Source organism: Erinaceus europaeus, chromosome 3, assembly GCF_950295315.1.
Source record: "Erinaceus europaeus chromosome 3, mEriEur2.1, whole genome shotgun sequence".
Lineage (NCBI taxonomy): Eukaryota > Metazoa > Chordata > Mammalia > Eulipotyphla > Erinaceidae > Erinaceus > Erinaceus europaeus.
In genome coordinates, this window is record NC_080164.1 from 168,902,966 (window position 1) to 168,924,902 (window position 21,937).

The 21,937-nt window shown below is 38.8% G+C and overlaps 1 protein-coding gene across 2 annotated transcripts in view; it reads left to right on the forward strand.

Annotated features, from left to right (window-relative positions):
- The window catches only part of PPARGC1A (PPARG coactivator 1 alpha), an 883,428-nt gene that overhangs the window by 720,257 nt on the left and 141,234 nt on the right, over positions 1-21,937 (forward strand). The window contains exon 1 of one of the 2 annotated variants that reach the window (XM_060188270.1): positions 19,591-19,702. The exons of the other annotated variant lie outside the window; for it this stretch is intronic. Coding sequence (XP_060044253.1) covers positions 19,655-19,702 — 48 coding nt within the window. The 5' untranslated portion in view covers positions 19,591-19,654. Of the gene's footprint in view, positions 1-19,590; positions 19,703-21,937 lie in introns of those variants that run through there. 2 annotated transcript variants of the gene reach the window in all.

Consider the following 21,937-nt stretch of genomic DNA (forward strand, 5'->3'; position numbering starts at 1 on the left):
ATTAGATAAAAAGAGAGATTCCAAACTGCAAAAGTCCTCCTTGAAGCAGAATTTCCTGCAGAATTATTGATACAGGGTTGTATATGTTTTCTTTTTTCAAAATTTATTTATTTATAAAATAGAAACACTGACAAGACTATAGGATAAGAGGGGTACAATTCCCACCACCAGAACTCCATATCCCCTCCCCTCCCCTGATAGCTTTCCTATTTTTCTTCTCTTTCTCTTTCTCCTCTTCCTCCTCCTCCTCCTCCTCCTTCTCCTCCTTCTCCTCCTCCCCCTCCTCCTCCTCTTCCTTTTTCTTCTTCTGTTTTGTCTCCAGGGTTATTGCTGGAGCTCCATACCTGCACTATGAATCCACTGCTCCTGGAGGGTATTTTTTTTTCCCTTTTGTCACCCTTGTTGTTTATTGTTGTTATTGCTGCTGTTGCTATTGTTGTTGGATAGGACAGAGAGAAATGGAGAGAGGATGGGAAGACAGAGAGGGGGAGAAAAATAGACACCTGCAGACCTGTTTCACTGCCTGTGAATCAACTCCCCTGCAAGTTGAGAGCCCGGGGGCTCGAACCAGGTTCCTTAAGCTGGTCCTTGTGCTTTGCATCATGTGCATATAACCCGCTGCACTACGCACTACCGGCCGACAGCTCAACCCCCACCTTCTTGTTCTTTATCCCTCTGGGAGTATGGACCCAGGGTCATTATGAGGTGAAAGGTCTGGCTTCTGTAATTGCTTCTCTGCTGAACATGGGCACTGACAAGTCAAGCCATACTCTTACATATTTTCTATTGTCACAGCTCTCATTTGGAGCTGAGGAAATAGAGACCCCCAAAGAGTGATATGAGCATAGAAAATAATGAATGTAGAAAGTTTAAAACTAGTCTGTGAAGCCAGGTTTTCAGGTCTCTGAAACAGATCTTTGCTTTGATATATCAGACTGTAGTGTGAGTAGTTTTGACATACCAGTGCACTTAGTGCCATGGGAACTATAAACAGGGATGGCAAAAGTTTACTTTCTTTAGAGGAACTTTTAAAAAAACAATAGACCTATGGGGTGTAGGAGGTGGCTCGGTGGTAGCATATGCCTTCTGTGATGAGGAGGCCTTGGGTCTGAACTACCTCAGTTTTACTTGAGAGCACTATGACAAGCACCAAGGATGAAGTGGGTGGACCTCACAGAGAAGTACCTTCTTGTCTGTTTCTCTGTCTCTGAAAATATGAACTAAAATTGAACTGGGAGGGGTGGTGGTAGAGCAGCGGGTTGAGCACACGTGGCGCAAAATGCATGGACCAGAATAAGGATCCCGGTTGGAGTCCACTGGGCTCGCTCCCCACCTGCAGGGGGTGGGGGGTCACTTCACAGGCCGTGAAGCAAGTCTGCAGGTGTTTATCTTTCTCTCCTCTTCTCTGTCTTTCTCTCTGTCCTATTCAACAACAACAGCTATAACAATAACAATAACAGCCACACAAGGGCAACAACAAGGACAACAAAATGGGAAAAATAGCCTCCAAAAGCAGTGGATTTGTCCTGGAGGCAAAAAAAAAAAATTGAGCCAAGGAGGCAACTTTGTAGTACCACTCATGTGTGAGTTCCTGTTTGTTCCCTGACACCATATTATAAAAGAAAAGAAATAATATTCGGTGGTAGAATCAAATTGAAGATATATGGTTGACTAAGACAATGTCCACATGAAGAGCTTGGAGAAGGGTGAAATTTGATATGTAACTAAGTTCTGGATGTTTCAGTATGGGTTGGACAGCATTCAATATTAAACAAGTGATGTCACGGTTTATAAAATTTATAACTCCTCATGGTAGGGGAGGTGATATCATGATTATGTAAATGACTTTCATGTCTGATATTCTGAAGCCCCAGGTTCAATCCCCAGCAACACCATAAGACTGAGTAGAGCATTGTTCTGGCAATAATAATAATAATAATAATAATAATTATTATTATTATTATTATCCTACCCATGTCTGCTCTAAGTATTGAATCGTGTCTGGCCAAATCTTGAACACATTTTGGAGATTATTTTTGTACACGATGGAATGTGATAGTCCAGTTTCATTTTTCTACATGTTTCAACCCAGTTTTCCCAACATCATTTGTTGAACAGACTCTCCTTTCTCCATTTAATGTTTTGGATCTCTTTGTCAAAATTTAAATGCCCATAATGTAAAGGGCTTATTCTTAGGCTCTCAATTATTTTTTAAAATATTTTATTTATTTATTGAATGGAAACAGAACAAAATGACAGGAAAACTGAAGTTAGAGTTATAGAGAGAGATTGGGATAGTTGTAGCAGTATTTCACTGCTCCTGAAGCTTCCAGCCTGCAGGTGATCACCAGGGGCTTGACTCTGGGTCCTTGCATGTTGTAACATGTGTGCTCTACTGAATGCATCACCCAACCCCAGGGACTGTCAGTTTTATTTCGTTTGTCCATGAGTTTATTTTGGTTCAAGTACAAGGCAGTTCTGCGTACGGAAGCCCTACAGTATGTTTTATGGTCATGAGGCATGATGCCTCATTCTTATTCCTTGCACTCAGGATTTCTTTGTTAATCCCAGATCTCTTCTGGCTCCAGATATACTTCAGTAAATAAAAAGGAAAAATAATAGAAGCTGTTAAAAAAAGATAAGTCATTCAAAAAGTAGATGGGTTTTTATATAATAAAGATCCTGCAAAAGTAGAGTGATTTAAAGAGACAAGAAGAAAAGAGAAATGAAGAGAAAAGAAAGGAGAGTAGAGAGAAGAGAAGAAAGAGAAGAGAAGAGAAGAGAAGAGAAGAGTAGGGTCATCTTTAAATAAATAAAGAGTAGTAATAGTAAATGGTTGATGTCATTCACTAACAGCAGACACCTCTGGTTGATTGCAGAGGTCTTCTGAGAGTTCACAAATGGTTGAAATCTTTTTTTTTAAAACAATGAATTCATAGTGACCATTATGAAACACTTAAAATAGGCAGGAATGGAGGTTTTATGTACTAATTTACTCTGTTGGGATAAAAATGCCTTCTTATTTACAGTGGAGGTGTCCTATTTGAGTGCTAGGAAATAAAACTATATACACTTCGACTCTGTTAGTCTTGGATATCCATCCTGGCAACCCATTGTTAAGAGGCCTGTATTATTTATATATACTCTACTTGAGATGAAATTATTATTTTCTGTTATGTTGTATTTCACTATAACCAGCTCAAAGTAAATGTTTGTTGAATGAATGAAACTCAGTGAAGTTAATTGTAACCTTGAAGAGGTGAAAGGCCAGAGTTTTATATGTTGAATCCATTCAACTCACGCTGGGACCTGAGCCAGGAAGTAGTATGTCCATAATATATCTCAATGCACAAACCACCTTCTTGTGTGAAATTGGTATCAGCAGGGTCCTCTATTTCCTGCCATGCAAATTTGCTCTAAGTCACAACATTAATTAATAGAGGAAATTTATTGTAAGAAAAGAAGTAGCAATTCTAAATTACTTGTTTTCATGCATTTGGATTTCCAACCCAACTGTTTCTGACCAGAAATAACGTGGCAGGTTTTGTTCTCTGAGGTTGCACCAGCAAATTCAATTTTAGTTATTAATTGCTGAGGTTGAAAAATATCCTCAATCAAGAACTTCTGACATTATTTCCATATCTCATTCACAAAAGAGCAAGGTTTACTTAGCATCTGCTCTTATAGCTCTTATGTGGCATACTGGTTGGCTCATGTATAGCTACAGAAGTGGACAGGGTGTTGTTTCTTTTGAAAAAAAAGGGGGGTGCAGGTGGTGGTACACCTGATAAAGTGCACGTGTTGCAATGTGCAAGGACCCAGGTTCAAGCCCCCAGTCCTGCAGGGGGAAAGCTTTGTGAGTGGTGAAGCAGTGCTGCAGGTGTCTCTCTGTCTCTCTCCCTCTCTACCTACCCCTTCCTCTTGATTTCTGGCTGTTTCTAACCAGTAAATAAACACAATAAAAAATTAAGCAAAAATACTCATTTGTTTGTTAGTGAATGAGAGAACCCAAGAATCACTCTGGCATATACAATGTCAGGAATCGAACTCAGGACCTCTTGCCTTGAAAGTCCAATATTTGATCTACTGTGTCACCTCTCAGGCTTCCAGCATGTGATTTTTAATCTCCAATGAAGCAGATGGAAGAGAAGTGATGGTATAAACAAAGAGAGATAATAAAGCTACCCCTCACAATATGTTTTTTATATAAATAGTAACCATTCAGTAAGTATTCTTAGATATGCTTTTTCCATTCTTTATATTCTTGACAAGTGATTAGTAATGCATTTCTTTTCTCCAGCTTGTTCCAGTTATTTCATAATTTTTTAGATCTTGTTGTCAGAGAGAATTCTGCGACCATGGACAGATTCTGGGAAGGTTAGGAAGCAGTGAGTGATGTCAGTTTATGAGCAAACAAGACTGAGGGAGGTGACTGATATGACAGCAAGAAGTCCACAATTTTTGTACTGAGAAATAGACCTCTGACAATGCCTAAAGTCACTCATTCTCAGTTAGTATTTCATATGATTTTTCTGTGCAGGTCTGGGCTTTGACAATGCCATGCTTCTTAAATAATGGCATAAATGAAATACAATTAAGTCTAAGTCTCATTTCCACAGAGCTAAAGAAATAGCACAAGAAGCTCTTTCAAGAGTTTAATGGTGATGTCTAGATATTTATTCTTAAGGTAATGGTGATGATAGCTAACACTGTGTATTGCTTTGTAGTTTACAAAACACTTTCACAAACTGGAAACAACCTGTGAATGGAGTATTGGCTAGATGAATCAAGACACTTGTATACAATGAAATACTAGGCAACTAGTGTACTGAATAATGGAGATATTTATTTGCTGATGTGCTTTAACACCAATGATGATTTTTTTCTGAATCTGTCTTAAATCAGTATATTATGTTTATAACTCTGTATTAAAATTGTTTTTTATAAGAACTTATATTTGTACATTGGTATATGTAGAAACATAGATAAGAAAACACTGCTAGTGATTATCATGATCTACTGGAATACTGTGGATTTTTTTCTTCTTTCTTTTATCTTTGTGTGATTTAGGGAAGCCTTATGATGAATATATAGCACATTCATGAAACTAACAGTTAACTCATCCATTAAAAAAAATGTAAGCATATGAACACATGTTTGGGTCACTTGATCCTGGTGACTATTCCAAGATAATACTATCCATATTTTGGAGGTTGTGGCTCTAATTTCAAATGAACTGCCAAGACTTAGTTTTACTCTGTATAGGGTTGTATTCTGGCTGATTTAGATGTACCAACTCATTGAGTTCTCATAGTAATTATTTGAACTATTTCTTATCAAAACATAGTCATAAGCATACTTGGCAGATGAAGAGACGGAGGCTGAGTCTGCTGTCAAATGTTGTACTGCTAGCATGTGACAGAGCCAGGTTTAAAACCAGGTTGCTAAGCGCAGAATCCTGCTGCCACACTACCTGAGGGATCAAAGACACAGGGCAGGAGTAGGAGCTTGTGGAGGGAGGGTCAGCTCAACTCTTCTGACCCTGGAATCAGTTCCCTTCTCACTGCACTTCAACATGGGCCACTTGCTAATATATTATTGTTTCACTCTCACCCCCCCCCAATTCCAACCTGTATTGTCGTATGCTTTACATTGGTTTGTTCTAGCCCTCCCCCGCCAAGAGAATTGGATCAGTCCAGTTAATTTCTCGGTCCGCTTGGCCCCGCCCCAAGGAACCCCGGGAGAGGGTTCCTGAGTAAGAGAGCTCCAGAGTTCTAGAGTGAGAGAGTTCGAGGGTTCCTGAGTTCGAGAGTAAAAGAGAGAGTGTGCTTGTGCCGCTGCAAAAAGACAGCAGAGTTCTGTTTGGTGATTAGTTTGTCTTAGTTTATGAATTGTTGTTCCTGAATAAAGAAATACAGCTTCCCTGCCCAGCCGTTGTCTCCGCGTCTCTGTTACCCGCCCGTGAAGCCAGCCCGGCCGGCAAGAGCCTCCGAATTTTAACAACACTGTATAATTTATTTTTTTAATTTTTTAAATATTATTTATTTTGCATAGACATAGAGAAATAGAGAGGGAAAGATGTGAAAGAGAAAGAAATAAAAGAGAAAGAAAGGAAGGAAGGAAGGAAGGAAGGAAGGAAGGAAGAAAGAAAGAAAGAAAGAAAGAAAGAAAGAAAGAAAGAAAGAAAGAAAGAGAGGCAGCTGCAGCATGGTTTCACTTCTCAACAACCCCCCTGTCCCCCCGGGTACTGAAATTCCCAAACAGACATGATGGGCCCAGACCTTGAATAAATCCCTCTCTCCATTGTTACTGGTCATCTCTATCAGGAACAACAAAACAGACCCCTTTGTGCGCCACACATAAGACCTTGCCCTCAACGTAGATCAACAATGGCAGAGAATGTTCTACCCTCCGAAGGGAGGCTGGACAACATACTCTATGTTTCACCTGAGAAAGATGGGACCTGATATTGGGGCAGCTTGGAACATTCCTACTCGTGACCAAAGAATGTGAGCTCGGATCTACAGGGATGCAGAGGTCATATAAGCTCCTAAGCTGAATGTGGGCCCCAGATCATGTCAAATCACTGGGCTTTATAGCCAATAATATTTATACACCTTTCCCATATTTGGGAGCTACTCTCTTCCCTGATCCAGCTTTCTGGTCTTTTTTCTAGGCATGACATCATCTCCCCAGACAATAACTTGGATCCACCTGCATATCAGATGTCAGGCTCAAAAACAAACAAAACAACAACAACAACAAAACCTAGTATAGTCATAGGTCCTTTGGAATATAACTAAAATAGGCCACTATCTACATAATGGAGCCACTCCCATTATGTAAATTCTTCATATAAAATATTCCAGCCTTTAGGTTCATGATTAGTCAACAATTTGTTTGGCTTTATATGGTAACTCTTTTTTCAGCCACCTGGTTCCAGATGCTAACATGATGCCAACCGGACTTCCCTGAGCAGACGACCCCACCAATTTGTCCTGGAGCCCCCATTCCCCAGAGCCCTGCCCCACTAGGGAAAGAGAGAGACAGGCTAGGAGTATAGACCGACCTGTCAATGCCCATGTGCAGTGGGGAAGCAATTACAGAAGCCAGACATTCCACCTTCTGCACCTCATAATGACCTTGGTTACATACTCTCAGAGGGATAAAGAATAGGAAAGCTATCAGGGGAGGGGGGGATAGGGTATGGATTTCTGGTGGTGGGAATTGTGTGGCGTTGTACCCTCTTAGCCTATTTTTTTTTTTAAGTATTTCCTATATATAAATAAAAAGAAAAAAAGGGAAAAAACCCTCTACCCCTACTGGTGAAGACTGGGGACTTGAACCCTGGTCCTTGTGCATTGTAACATGTGCATTCATCCAACTGTGCTACATCCTGGACCCCTGCCTCCCCCCCACACACACACACACAACCTGTGTAATTTGTGTAGGAGAACTAGTAACAAATTCCTCCTGAAAGTCAGTATTGAGAATAAAATCACTTTTGACAATATGGATGTTCATACATATGCATGTATATGTGCACATATAGCATTTCTGCTGATGGCAACATATATGCACATGTGTGGATATGAATGCACATGTATGTATGTGTGTATGCTGTGCATATGTCTATCTATGCATATGTGTGGTTACATGGTGTCTGCCATCTAACAGGCACTCATCTAGGGACATTTGAGATAAAGCAGAGCCAAAAGCAAACACCTTGGACCATACAGACCTTACATCTTTAGCAAAGGAAATACAAACAAAAACAAAAACAAACAACCAATAAAGAAGTGGTGACTAGAGAATTATTAAACACAACAGAAACAATATAGAAAGGATAAAATATCCAGAGCTACTCATGGCTGGGGACTCGGAATTGAAGTTGAGTTCCAATCATACTAGAGAGGTCAGGGAAGTTCATTTTTCTTTTGTTGGATATTGAGTATTTGTTCAAACTCAACACCTTCTTATTTTTGTATCCCAATGGGCAGGAAACTTAGAGCTAAACTCAGAACTCAGTTACAGTTAAAGGAGCACATCCCACGTATCTACTAGCCCTTTAATTCGTTACTCCTTTTAACCTGCTTTTATTTGGTAGTCTTTTTTTTTTTTTTTGCTGTCTTATTTCATGTATCTAACATTGTATATAATATAGAGTTCCATTTTCTTTTTTTTTGCAAATAGATAGGATACACATTTTCAACATAAAAAGTGAAGTCAATAAAAACACAAAGGTCCAAACAGCACAATTTCTTTTAACTCAAAGGAACGTGTTTGTCCTTTTAGCTCTATTGAATGATCTCAGTTCTGATTTGATTATGGTCTCTTCTTTTTCAGTTATAGTTTTATCCCCAAAGCCTATTTTTCTATTAGCTTTTCCCTTTCCCCTTTATTTCCCTTTTTGCTTTGCTTTTCCTTCCTTCCTTCCTTCCTTCCTTCCTTCCTTCCTTCCTTCCTTCCTTCCTTCCTTCCTTCCTTCCTCCCTCCCTCCCTTCCTTCCTTCCTTCCTTCCTTCCTTCCTTCCTTCCTTCCTTTCTCTTTAGCATTTTCTTTTTTTATATATAAGTTGCTATAATTGTAACAATTAGTATCCTACCCCCACAAAACTATACCAGGACTTAATAGTGCCATCAATTATTCTATTTTATAGCCATGATGGAGTGAGACTATCTTAGCAGGACAGAACACCCCAGAGCAGCTACACATAAATAGGACAGAAGAAAGGATAAACTCCTTGGGACCCAGGACAATAAGTTGGGGTGTAAGTGGTGGTCAAAGCTGGAGTTTTCTTTCTTTTTTTATTGCTTTATTGGAGGATTAATGTTTTACATTTGACAGTGAATATAATAGTTTATACATGCATAACATTTCTTGGTTTTCCACATAAAAATACAAGCCCCACTAGGTCATTTGTCATCCTTTTTGGACCTGTACTCTCCCCCACCACCACCACTCTAGCTTTTTCTTTTCTCTCTATCTCTTTTCTCCTTCCTTCCTTCCTTCCTTCCTTCTTTCCTTTTGCTCTTCTTTCTTTCTTTCTTTCTTTCTTTCTTTCTTTCTTTCTTTCCTTATTTATTTATTTATTTATGTACAAGATCCCAGGCCTTTTTCAAGTATAATTTCACTGTTTCACAGTTCTCTGTCATTCTCACAAAGAAGCATAGAGAGGCAGATACACCACAGCCCTGGAGCTCCCCCCAGTGCTGTGGTACTCCCATGTGGTGTCAGGGTTTGAATATGGACTGCATTCATGGCAAAACAAACAAACAAACAAAAAACCCTATCCAGTGAACTTTCTCTCTCAAGACTCATCTTTCTCTTTCCTGATTTTTGCCTCCAATAATGTTCAGATGTCTGTTTCCTGAACAGACTTGTTCTTTCCTGCTCAGATACAAATATGTTGATTCCTTATAGAAACCTTTTGTGTGACTGTAGGTCTTCTAGGACCATGTGATATTTGGTGGGAATCATAAATGTTGAGAGACATTGTAGTTTTCTGGAGCAATTAGATACAGCTATTTCATAGCTTTATTTAGAAAATTTTTTGAAATATACTTGCTATAAACTGAATGATAAATGGACACTCTTTAGCAATAATAATATTCATCAGTAATAAAATATCCTTATATCAGTATACTTTCTTCTTTTTAAGATTTAATTTATTTATAAAATAAAAATAGAGGGAGTTGGACCATTGCTCAGTGGGTTAAGCGCACATGGCACAAAGTGCAAGGACCAGAGCGAGGATCCTGGTTTGAGCCCCTGGCTCCCCACCTTCATGGGCATTGCTTCACAGGTGGTAAAGCAGGTCTTCAGGTGTCTGTCTCTCACTCTCTCTGCATTCCCCTCCTTTCTCGATTTCTAACTGTCCTATCCAAAAACGATGACACTGATAACAATAACTACAATAACAATAAAAAACAAGGACAACAAAAGGGGGGGGAACCTCAACTGAATTTAAACAAATAAAATAAAATAAAAAATTTAAATTATTGACAAAACCATAGGATAAAAGGAGTAAAATTCCACACATTTCCAACCATCTTACATTGCTTTGTTTAGATTTTTAATATTGATATCTTGAAAACAGTGCTTTGTGCTAGCATTAAAACCTGGGAGGTGATAAAAAAAAAAAGACCTCTTGTTGGCTGACATCCCATATTGCTGAGCTCAGGTCAAATCATGTTGACCTAAAATTAATAATGTGTCTTGTCCTTAGTAACATAAAGGGAGTTGTTATTTTTAATGTGGTTTTTTATAGTCTATCATAAATAGCAGTAATATTACTCTGTCTTTCTTTATATAAAAATGGGTGAAACACACACTCAATTATGTCAGTACTGCTGACATAATTGTACTTGTTGATTCTGATCATTTTGAAATATGGTGCTTTGCAAAGCAGGGTTTCCCTATCTTGTATCTCTGCACAATGTTAGAATCAACACAGTCTGAAGAATGTGTCATGTACTCCAAACCTATCCCATGAATGGGTAGATGTGAACATTAATGGATACATTCCTTCTGCATGTTACTCTTTTAGCTCACAAGTAAAATAGTTTGTGTTGCTACCAAATTGGAGGGGGGAAAGAATTGCTTTACTCTGCGTAGCTATAAAATTCTGTCATTCTTTCATTTTTTTCTCCTTTGTGTAAATTGTTTCATTGGAGGAAATATTGGTTGACAGGATTATTATTGATATATGAGTACAGTTTCTTATCTTCCTGTGATATGTGTCTGCACCCACCCCCACCACCACCCCCCGCCCAACTCAAGTCTCTCCTCAGCATTGTGTTCTGATGACTTGATACCCTTTCCTTCTTCTTCAGCCTCATCCAGAGTTCATTGCTTAACCCTTTATCCAATCCAAGTTGTTTTTTCCCCCCATTTTTGTGCTTTGCTTCTTAAATACCACCTACAAGTGGGATCATCTGGCATTCATCCATTTCCTTCTGGCTTATCTCAGTTACTAATATGTTTCCTTCACCTTCCATCCAAAATATTGAAAATAAGAGCATTTAAGAATTTCTCACAACTGAGTGGTAGTCCATTAGTCTAGAGTTTCTGCAGAACACCAGAAATGGATCTGTTTTTATGTTTCAGCAGCTCCTTTCCTGAGGATCTAATCAAAGAACACAAAAACATCTATCAAAAAAGATCTATGCACCCCTGTATTCATAGCTGCATAGTTTGTAGTTTTCATACATTTACTTTCAATACTATTATTAAGTTGTTAATTCACCACTCAAGACCAGTGGACATAATTGAACAGCACAATGTCCTATCTTCATGGAAATGACACTCTTATTATTTCTAAGCTCCATTTTATGGGTATTTCTTCTCTTTAGATAATTATAAATTCATCTTTGACATAATTTAAAAAATTCATTTTTGGACTTTCAGAGCTTTCTCCAGTTTGTCTAGTACTGATGGAAGGACTGCATTATATAAATATACATGTATTACATGAAATGGTAGGGAGAAAGAGAGAGAGAGAGAGAGAGAGAGAGAGAGAGCAAGCAAACTGTAACCTCAAAATGTAAGTGGTATTTCTAGGCTGCTATCTTGAAATCCAGGAGGTGATGCAGTGGATAAAACATCAAACTCTCAAGCACTGTTTAAGGTATAATTACTTTTTTGGTAACTTTAGTTCTTGGTCTTAAGACCCTTAGCTGACTAACCCAGATAGTACGCAGGGTCATCTTATTGCCTTAAACTCAACTGCTCAAGTGGTAGATGTTGATTTCTTCTACAAAAGGTCTTCACAGCAATAGCTTTATCAGTGTTTGAATGACTGGTCAGCATAGTCTAACTAACTCCACATAGAATCAGGTCTGTTACATCTTATGATCCTTGTAGAATCTTCTTAGAATTATTTGAACTGGGTGTGATGGGACCTCATTTTTGGATAAGAAAATCAAGACAAAGAGAGACTTCATTTCCTTGGATCATATGACTAAGAGAGAAAGGTCATGTTAGAGTTTTTTTGCACTATGATGCCCCTGGAAATGACTTACTACCAAACCTAATGGCAAATTCTCTTGAAAATGCCATCACTTCACCTGGAATTCCCTCTCTTTATTTATTTATTTTTTAAATATCTTCCTGCTTGATATGTAGTTTCTCATACTATGTATCTTTTTTATTTTTGTCAAACTAATCCTAATTGCTTCTTTGTGGTTCAGCTTTTCCATTTTGTGATTATTCAGTTTGTAATTGGTTGCAAGGGAATATGCAATTTCTTAAAAACCCTTAGGCTCAGATCTACTTTATTTTTTCCTTAGGAAATGTGGTAATCTTGATAATAAAAAGATGACAAAAGCAGTTATTTATTTTGCATATGTGCTCTACAGTGCTTGATACATATAGAAAGTTTCAAAGTAGAGGAGAATGGAAACTCTGTTTTGAGGATTCCTATTCATTCTTCCCCTCTATCTTTCAGGAAACCTCATTCTCTCCACTTTGTACTTGTATTTCCTTAATTATGTGCTGCACATTGCTCTGTTACTCTAAACTCACAGATTCCATTCTCCTTACTAGACTGTGGACTCTGAGAAACCAGGTCTTATCCTCTGTAGCTTTAGGACTGTGCACATTTTTCATTCTCAAAGGCTAAAACTTTGGAATGTAGCCAGTGTGATAGTGTATCCTATAAGGGAACCAAATTGTGTGCCTGAGACTCTAGAGGCCACAGGCCCAACCTCTAACACTACCTTATGCCAGAGTTGAGTCACTCTCTGGTCCCACCCTCCTTTCTATTCATTCTCTCTCTCTTAAGAAAATTAATAAGTAGTTCTTTTTTTCTTCAGATTTCCCATTGCAGCTCACACTGAGCCTTATATGATTCATCATTTTTCACTGGGACCTTTTTTAAAATTTTGTAGTCCCCTCAGTATGGAAGGAGATATTAACATACTAGCATTCACGAAATAGCTACCAGGTGCCAAGCTAGGCATCAGATCTTCACATATTTTAAGAGGACCATTGAGCCGTGTCTGCTTATGTGGAGGCCCAGGAAGATGAAGTATCTTGAACTATTTCAAAGCATTAGGAAGTAAGTGAGCCTGGTTCTTTCACCGAGTCTGTTATAAGTCAAAGGAAATGCTACTGCCCCTCATTTTTCTTATTCTGACTCTTACCATGGTGGGATCCCCCCTAATGCACCCTCTAGTAAGCCACATATGCCTCTTACAATCTTTTGTCCTGGATGTATGGAGCATGTATTGGGGTGCTCGTGAGCAGCTGAACAAAGTTCTGGCAGACCGTGTCTCTCTTTAACTTTATTTGAATCCTGGATACTACAGAGCATACCCCACTATAACACCAAATTAGTAAGTGCAGCACCTAGCTTCACAGGCACCAATGTGGGGCATCCAGCTTTTTTTTTTTTTCCCATTGAAAGTCTATCTGGTCATTGAAAGAAGCCATTGAGGCAGCTATTGAGACTAAGATTAGAACTCTGTGGGACTTCTCTACACATAAATAATTGAGTGAGCAGTCTACATTTATTTGAATTACATATCGGGCAGGGGGCCTCTAAAAGTCTTCATAAGGTCTGACTGGAATTCTCATTCTAGGCTGTTGATAAGGTCAATAAGAGCCGTTTCATTTTAAAAGATGCACGTATATGTGAGTCTTAATGAGACAGAATGAGATTGGAAAATAGATACCAGAGCAGTCTGGTCAAATGCAATGCTGGGGATTGAAACCTGGACTCCTCCTGGTTCCACAGCCCAGCCACCTGCCTAACCACTGTTAGATCTATTTCAAGCCCCTAACTCCATCTTGTCTCCTCCAACATGCTTACTGTTGATTGTGAGTCTGACCACCCAGCCTTTTATAGACTATAATCACCTCTAGGGCAGTAAGTTATAAAATCTTACATAAGTTAGATGACTGGCATGTTGTTTGACTGTCTTTTGAAGTATAATGGATTATACTGACTTAGATATTCATGTGTTTTTTTTTCAGATTCATAACTCTCAACTATTTCATTTTTTTACCTTGTGGTCTATACATTTATTAAACATGTACCAGGTGGGAATGGAGCACAGCAGTAATACACAGAATTTTAATGCAACAGGTATCCGGATCAATTTCTGGTACCAATAGCCAAGTACTCTCATTTTAAAAAAGAAGATACTCCCAGAGGGATAAAGAATAAGGAAGTTCCCAATGTAGGGGATGGGACAGGGAACTCTGTATGGAATTATACCCCTATTACCTTACAATCTTGTTAATCATTATTAAAACACTAATAAAAATTAAAAAGAAGTAAACATAAAAAAGAGAGAAAGAAGCATGCATACACTGTCGCACATTGTAGAAGGATTTGTTATTTGTGTCTTTCTCTTCATCACGGCATCATAGAGGCAAGGCAATTCTTTGGCCCAATGGAGTGAAAAAGAAATCTAACAGACAAGACTTTTTAGTTTTAATTTAAATTTTTAGCATCAACTTTTACCAGCCTCTTCAAAGTAGGAAAACTGTGAGATATTAAGTTTGTACTAAGCAAGGTTCATGTGGTAGAGAAGGAAGTCTACTTTACACCCTCCTACAAGTATAAAGTTACAGTCTAAGACTATAAATAACAACCGTGGACATCAACTGAAGAAATGGATTCTCTGTGGATAATGTTCCAAGTAGTATAGATTTTTCTTTCTAGTTTGCTATCCCCTTTTTGAGTGGTGGTGGTTATTGATAGTATTTTGATAAACAATGTACTTATTCTTAAAACATTTTTATTTCTCTTTATGTCACCAGTTTACTGTATTCTACTTATTTTATTATTACTATTTTTATGCAGCACTGGGGAATGAGCCCAGGATCTCACTCACATGGAACACCACAGAGAAGCTTCTGGGGTAGCTTATTTTTCCTTTTGTCCTTTTAATTATAGAGAGGAAAAGAAGAGAGAAAGACACATGAAGAAGAAGGGCAACTCAGAACTGCCCTACCATCCATGGGGCTTCCTCAATGCCTTCTCTGCTGCTTTTATTTGTTGAACCCATGTCCTAATATGTGGGAAGGCATACATTTTACAGAGTGAGCTAGTTCATGGATCTTATCTTAATTATTTTACATTCTGGGCATTTTTGGAGTACTTCTATGATGCACACAGACAAAGAAAAATTCTGGTCTTATGAATATTATAGTTTCAGACTGTTCCTTAATTTTTAGTGGAAATTACTCTATTCCACCTATTTTAGAGTTTAAAATAATTTCCCCCATTTAACTGTTTTCAAGATCTTTCATGCTTTTTCCTCTGTGTATAGGCAAGCCACCCCTGCCCGGTTTTCCATACACATTTCTCACTAATCTGAGAGTTCATCCATTCCAGGGAACAAGGGCTCTTATTGTATATATTTTATTTTCAGTTTCCTAGCAAAGGAAAGAGAAGAAAAGAAGGGAGGATGGAGAAATATCAGAACTAAAAAACTTGAACAGAAAAGGAAATGGATATTGGTTTGCAGAGGCATATTTTAAAAGTTGGAGATCTTCAGAAGTGAGGTTTTCTAGATGAGAAAATTAAGCCCTACAGAAATTAAATAGGTATTCAGGTAGAACAGAGTTCCTGTGCACTGGAGTGACTTAACACTCATGTTTATGTCCATGGTAATCTTTGCTGAGTACACAGCCTTCATGACCAATGCACTTGACATCTAATCTCTCTGAGTTCTGATTCTTCTTTGAAGTGTTTGTTCCTTGTGGCATAATTAGCTTATCTAGGAGAGAGCATAGAGAAGTTGACTTAATGCTCTTTGAAAAAATGAGTTTCTTCAGGTTGGGGGTATGGATTGACCTGCCAACCTCCATGTCCAGAGGAGAAACTATTATAAAAGATAGAATTCCCACTTTCTGTACTCCCAAAACAACCGTGGTCCATATTCCCAGCAGGAGAGAAGTAATAGGATGAAGCTAAGAGGGCTCTGAACTCCATCCAGCTCCATCAGCACCCAGAGAAAGAGAAAGATAAGGAGAGGGACATATGGAGGTAGTAATGTCTTAAGTGGCTTGGAGGGGAAGAGAGGATTGGATCAGGGGAAAAAGGGAGCAATTATGTATAAATGTAGACAGATAGTTTTAGAGATGATGGTTGGCCCATCTACAACCTTAGGGGAACTGTGGTGGATTTTAATGGGGAGACTGAAGATTCAGAACTCTGGTAGTGTGAATGGTGTGGATTTAGACCCCTGTTGACATGTAATTTTGTAAAATAAATAAAATAATAATAATTTTAAAAAAAAGAAACTGAATTTTTCCAGGCTGGGATACAGATTGACCTACCAACCTCCATTCCCAGAGGAGAAACAATTAGAGAAATTAGAACTCCCACCTTCTGCCCATATTCTCAGACGAATAAACAATAGGGATGTTTCCAATGGAGAGGGTGGAACTCAGAACTTTGGTGGTGGGAACTGTATGGAATCACACTCCTATTACAGTTGTACCCCTTAGAAGCTTCTAAATAACTAATAAAAAATCAAGGATAAAAATAAAATTAATTTATTTTAAATATATATTTCAGAGAAGACCCGGAAATACTAAAGTTAACAGCATGCAGTTCTCATTCCTTCTTGCTCATGGTCAGTGTGGTTCTTGTATTTTGTAGGTGTGGTAGTAATGGTGACCACAGGAATTTTAGAGTTGACAGTCACATGCCTCCCTCTCCAAATGGCCATAAGTCATCCCTGTTTGCTTTTGTTCTAGGATCCAGAAGGTATGAAGGTATCCAAAGAGGCAGCCTGTTCTGGCTTTGTATCACGGGTCATGTTCTTTGGAACCTGCATAATGGATCTCCAGTCCTTTAGTCTGTCAGGTGACCTGGGCAATTAAAAACTTAGTTACAATTGTTTCAAGACCAAAGCCACAAAGTTCTCAACGTCTACACATTTTTGTAAATACATCCAGTGGTGTCTGTTCGGTTTGGTTTAAAATATGTCCTAAATCAGGGGAGCTTCTAAGAGCACATATTTCTCCTGCAGTTTCATACTCATCCTGCACTACAGTGAATTTTTAATGGCCCTACATCATCTCAACTTTCATAGTTGACCCCATTAGAAAGGAAATAGCATATGTATTCATATGTGTTTGTTTATATTAAATGCAGTATGTAATTAATATTGAAGTGGATGCAGTTCTTGGTGTTAGATGTAGAAGTTAAAGTCTTTTTTTTTTCTGAGTTCCCTTCTAAGCTTAGATGTCCAGTCTATATATGTCATAAGATAAATTTGTATGAAACACAAGCTGTGGCATAGAAAACGTTTTTGTAATATACTTTTCTATGTGGTCTAAAGAGATGTTTTATTTTAAATTAATTTAATTTTTTGTTGTTGGATAAGACAGGGAGAAATTGAGAGATGAGGGGGAGAGAATGATAGACACCTGCAGATCTGCTTCACCGCCCATGAAGCGACTCCCTCTCCCCGTGCACGTAGGGAGAAGGAGGCTCGAACCAGGACCCTTAGACCCATCCTAGCACTTTGTGCTGTGTGCACATGACCCATTGCACTACTCCCTGACTGCATTTACTGAGGACACCGTCTCTGGGGGTGCTAGCTAGTGATGAGTCAGCACTCTAAATTATCATTAAAGTTTGACTCACAAAGAAAGGTGCATTCTATTAAATGCTATGCCAATCCTTTCTCATTTTGACCAAAGTAGGGCCCATGTGTTGATTTCATTCTGGTTTGATTTTTGTCTTTTCTCAATTGCCCAGATAGTTTTCACTAAATAAGTATCGTCTTTACATGTTTGACCATTGATCTATGGCTTTCTTCTGATTTTTTTTTTTGAGGGGTCTTCTTGGTATCTAAACTATGTGACTTGAGTAATAACAAAAGTTATGCACACTATGCTCATTTATAGCAAGGTATTTGATGTTGGACAAGACTGACTTAAAATCCCAGATCTCCCACATGGCAGGTTTTTTGTTTGTTCCCTTTGTTTTTAGAATCACTACTTAACCTCTCCATGGCTCAGCAAGCTAGATTGACCATGGCAGTACTTACTATTATTGTTAGTGTAGGAATTAAGTGAGATAATGCACATGCCTTTTCAACACAGTGCCTGGCACACAGCAAATCTCCAAAGACAGTTGTATATAATTTCTTTGTTGCTTTTATTTTCACTCTCACTCAAAGAACTCTTGAGAAGTGAAATTTAGAGAAGTAAATAAGACGCTGTTCTTTGAACATTGCAGGAGGATGGGGAGAAAGGAGCTCCTTGCTTCATTTTCCATTCTCCAGACTTGTTTGTTACAGTTTTATGTTACCATAGAAACTTGGGGGATTAAGATGACATTCTTGAGCTGAACTTTCAATGAACACTTCAGGAAAGAAAAGCTATAACATGTATACATGCTGTAAGTCGGTTTCAAATGAAAGGGTTATTTGGGGATGCTGAGGGGTCCCATGGAGAGTTTCCTGAATTCTCTAAGAGCATGATGAGTGAGAGTTGAAACTGTGATCATCACTCTGAGTTTGCCCTTTTGAGGATGATTTTATAAAGTTGCTGGTAGTTAGAGTCAGAATTTCAAAATGGGAAACTGCTCTTTACGTACCAGGGAGAATGTAGCTTTCCAAAATAGATTCTGAAGTCGAAAAGAACTCCGAGTGTTTTCTGAGAAGGGTTGACCTCCTTTCATTCCACTTACTGTGAATTAAAGCTGCGAGGGGAGAACTAGTTTGGGCATGTGGTACAGCACTTAGAGCCACCGCTGCCAGGGAACAAGATTTGTGTTTCTAAGGAGATACAACAAAAAGGAGAATGCTTTAAGAGCCAGTGGCTGTCAGAGTGTCAAAGTATCTATGTTCAGAAAGGGAAATAGAAGTTGAATTCAGTAATTTCATACACACATTACAGGGTGCCCGTCTGCTAGTAATTCTCAAATGCAAAAGCAAATAGTTGTGACCACAAAAGGTTTAGCCCATCTCAGCTGATTTTACTTCTCAGACTCAAACTGGATATGATTGGTATTGACCTGCTCTATGCATGTGATTTTAAGATGCCCTGACTCTTGTCTGTCATTTTGTTGGGTTATGTTAGTAACAGAGGACAACGGGTGACAGATTCGAGGAGAGGTTTGGGCAGCCACTTGACAGTTTAGTCTAAATAAATGCGAGGAGGGAAACCCAAGTTCTACCAACTGGGAGGGTAAAATAGTCTTCTCCCAGTATTTTTCATGCCAGGTTCAGCCAAATTTCCAAGTGTTTAGTCAGTTACGCGCATGGAAAGATGCCCTGATTGGGTTCCTTGGCTAAAGTGCAGTCACATGACATAAATCACAGGGAGAGTGCACCAAGAAAAAATTACAGTACAGCTATATTTACTTAGTGCCTCTGCAATCGGGTTTTATTTTCCACAGTTGGAAAGGGAACCACCTGTCTCCACTGCTGATGTCAGAGAGCTCCCTCGAGACTTAGGGCTGTTGGAAAGCAAGCACATGATACTGTATATATTTACTCTTACCTTCATATCTGGCCAAATTGGGTTTCAGATTTGTGCCCTATTGTGGCGTCCATTGAGCTGTGACTCCCAGGTGTCCTCCCACGTCACTGGACCCTGGTGAATTAAAAAGTAAACGTGGGTGAGACCCAATGGGGAACAGTCCCTCCACCTGCCATATGGGTCCTGACATGGCAGTAAGATGAATGACACTTATCTGGGGTTCCCGTGTATGGATTCAATTTTAAAAGTGAGTATAAGGGGCCATTGTTTCTGCACCTCTAAGCTGGTATGTTGTGGGTTCTGAGGCCTGTTTTTTTTGTATTGTAGATTGTTAAAGAGGAGAAAAAAAAAGAGAGAAATTAGTATATGTCTGTTCTTTCTTTCTTTCTTTCTTTCTTTCTTTCTTTCTTTCTTTCTTTCTTTCTTTCTTTTTTTGTTTGGCTGGTAGCATGTGGAGAATCTGTAGTAGGGTGAATGAAATGCCTAGTTGCTAATTTAGAAAAGATTCCATGCTATGACCATGCATTTCAAGGGAATTATTGTATGATTTTTTTTTGCCCCCAGATTTTAAAAAATGTGTATAATGTACCGCTCCAGGTTTGTGTGTGTGTGTGTGGGGGGGGATATTAAAGTTTTTAAATCTAGTTCCTTAAAGAGATACTATGGCCACTGCATTGCACAACTCTAGGAGGCACTATGGCACTGTCAAAGACATATGCTTCACTTATCCACTGGCTATCTGTCCAATCCTAGGAAATACAGTGCTATCAGTGTTAGTCACACAGTGCATAAAGCCAGATAGAGTCTTTCCCAACAATTGCAGCAGGCTTGTGACCGTGCAGTTGTTCATTATTTTAATAGTGCCATGCAATCTGAATTTTAATATCTCTACCAACTGGCAACTGATATGGCTGTTACACAAAACATGTAGAAAACAGAGTCTCTGAGTGTTTAAATACATCCTTAATCCACATCAGAGCCATGTTCTCCTAGGGGTCAGAACTAAGGTTTTTAATTCCCAGTCTTCCCATGATGCACACCTTCAGTCACAGTGATGCTTGAAAGGGTGTTTGTCATCTTTTTCTAAAATCCTAAAAATAGAGTGAACAGGCTGTGCTAAGACCCTTTGGTTCATCTCAACTCTCTCCCCAGTGTAGGATTTTTTTCTCTGAACCATTAAAAGTGTTATAATATATGATTGATATTAATTAGTTTTCTGTAAAGTACTGCACTCCTTAACATGAACTGAACTAGAAATAAATATATTAGCATGAATTAAGATTTTATTAGTTGCAAAGAAGAATTAGATGAAGGCACCTATGTGAAATCCTAAGTACAGGCGTCAAATTGAATTAATGCCAGCACTGCCTTGAGATTAATTTGAGTACTGAATAAGAAATAGTATACCATAACATAACTGTGTTTACTGAATCATTTTTTGGCATCAGAAACTAAAGCTACATTATAGATGCAACAACAGGCTTTTCTCCCTTGGAAGAGAGAGGCGGGTGCATTTTGTAATTAAAAGCAAATGCTACCCTCTGAAAAATGCCTTTAGTCTCCAGGAAGGAAACTTGTCTTCTTGAGAACATTGCATCCTTGAGTGCATCGCAGCTTTGCATACTATGTGTTGCGTTGGCCTTCTGTGTCCTTATTAGAGTTCTTCAATATGGCTGGCTCTATTTTCTCCCCTCTCAGTCTGGAGGACTGGCTAGACCTCACCTTATGCATTTGCATCTCATTATTATGTATATGTTTTGGGAAAATGTGGAAAGTGTTGAAAAGATGTATGGGGTTGCCTTAGGGGTGTTCTGGAAGGGATTCCTAATTATGTAGGGAGAATGGATTATCCCGTGTTTTCTACATGGCTGTGGAAACTGATTATCAAGCTCCAAGGCTCCATCTTCACACACTGGGGTATGAATAGTGCCCCCTAGAGTTGTGCACTGGTATTACCCTGCTTTATCACCCCCTTGTCTTCTGAAAAATCCCTGATTTTGTAACTTACTAATTTTTGTGTGAAGGTATGATATTATTTGCTTCAGAGTGAAGTGTACTATTTCAGCACTGCTCCCAAATGATGCCCACTACATGTGACTTTAAAGTTTTGATTAACCAAATTAATCACACACACACACACACACACACACACACATACACACACACACACACCACACACACCCCACACACCCCACATGAATTTTGCACCAGATACTAATTCAGCTGGTAGAACACACAAGTTACCATGCGTGAGGACCTGGGTTCAAGTTCCCAGTTCCCACCTGCAGATGCAAAGTGCAGGTGTTTCCCCTTCTCTCTGTTTCTCTTTCTCCCTCTCTCTCTCTCTTTCTCTGTCTCTTTCTCTTTCTCTCTCTCTCTCTCTCTCTTTCTCTCTCTCTCTCTCTCTCTGTTTCTCACCTTTTATCCAAAAATGGTCATTGGAAATGGTGGGATTGTGCAGGCATAGAACTGAAATGGTAAT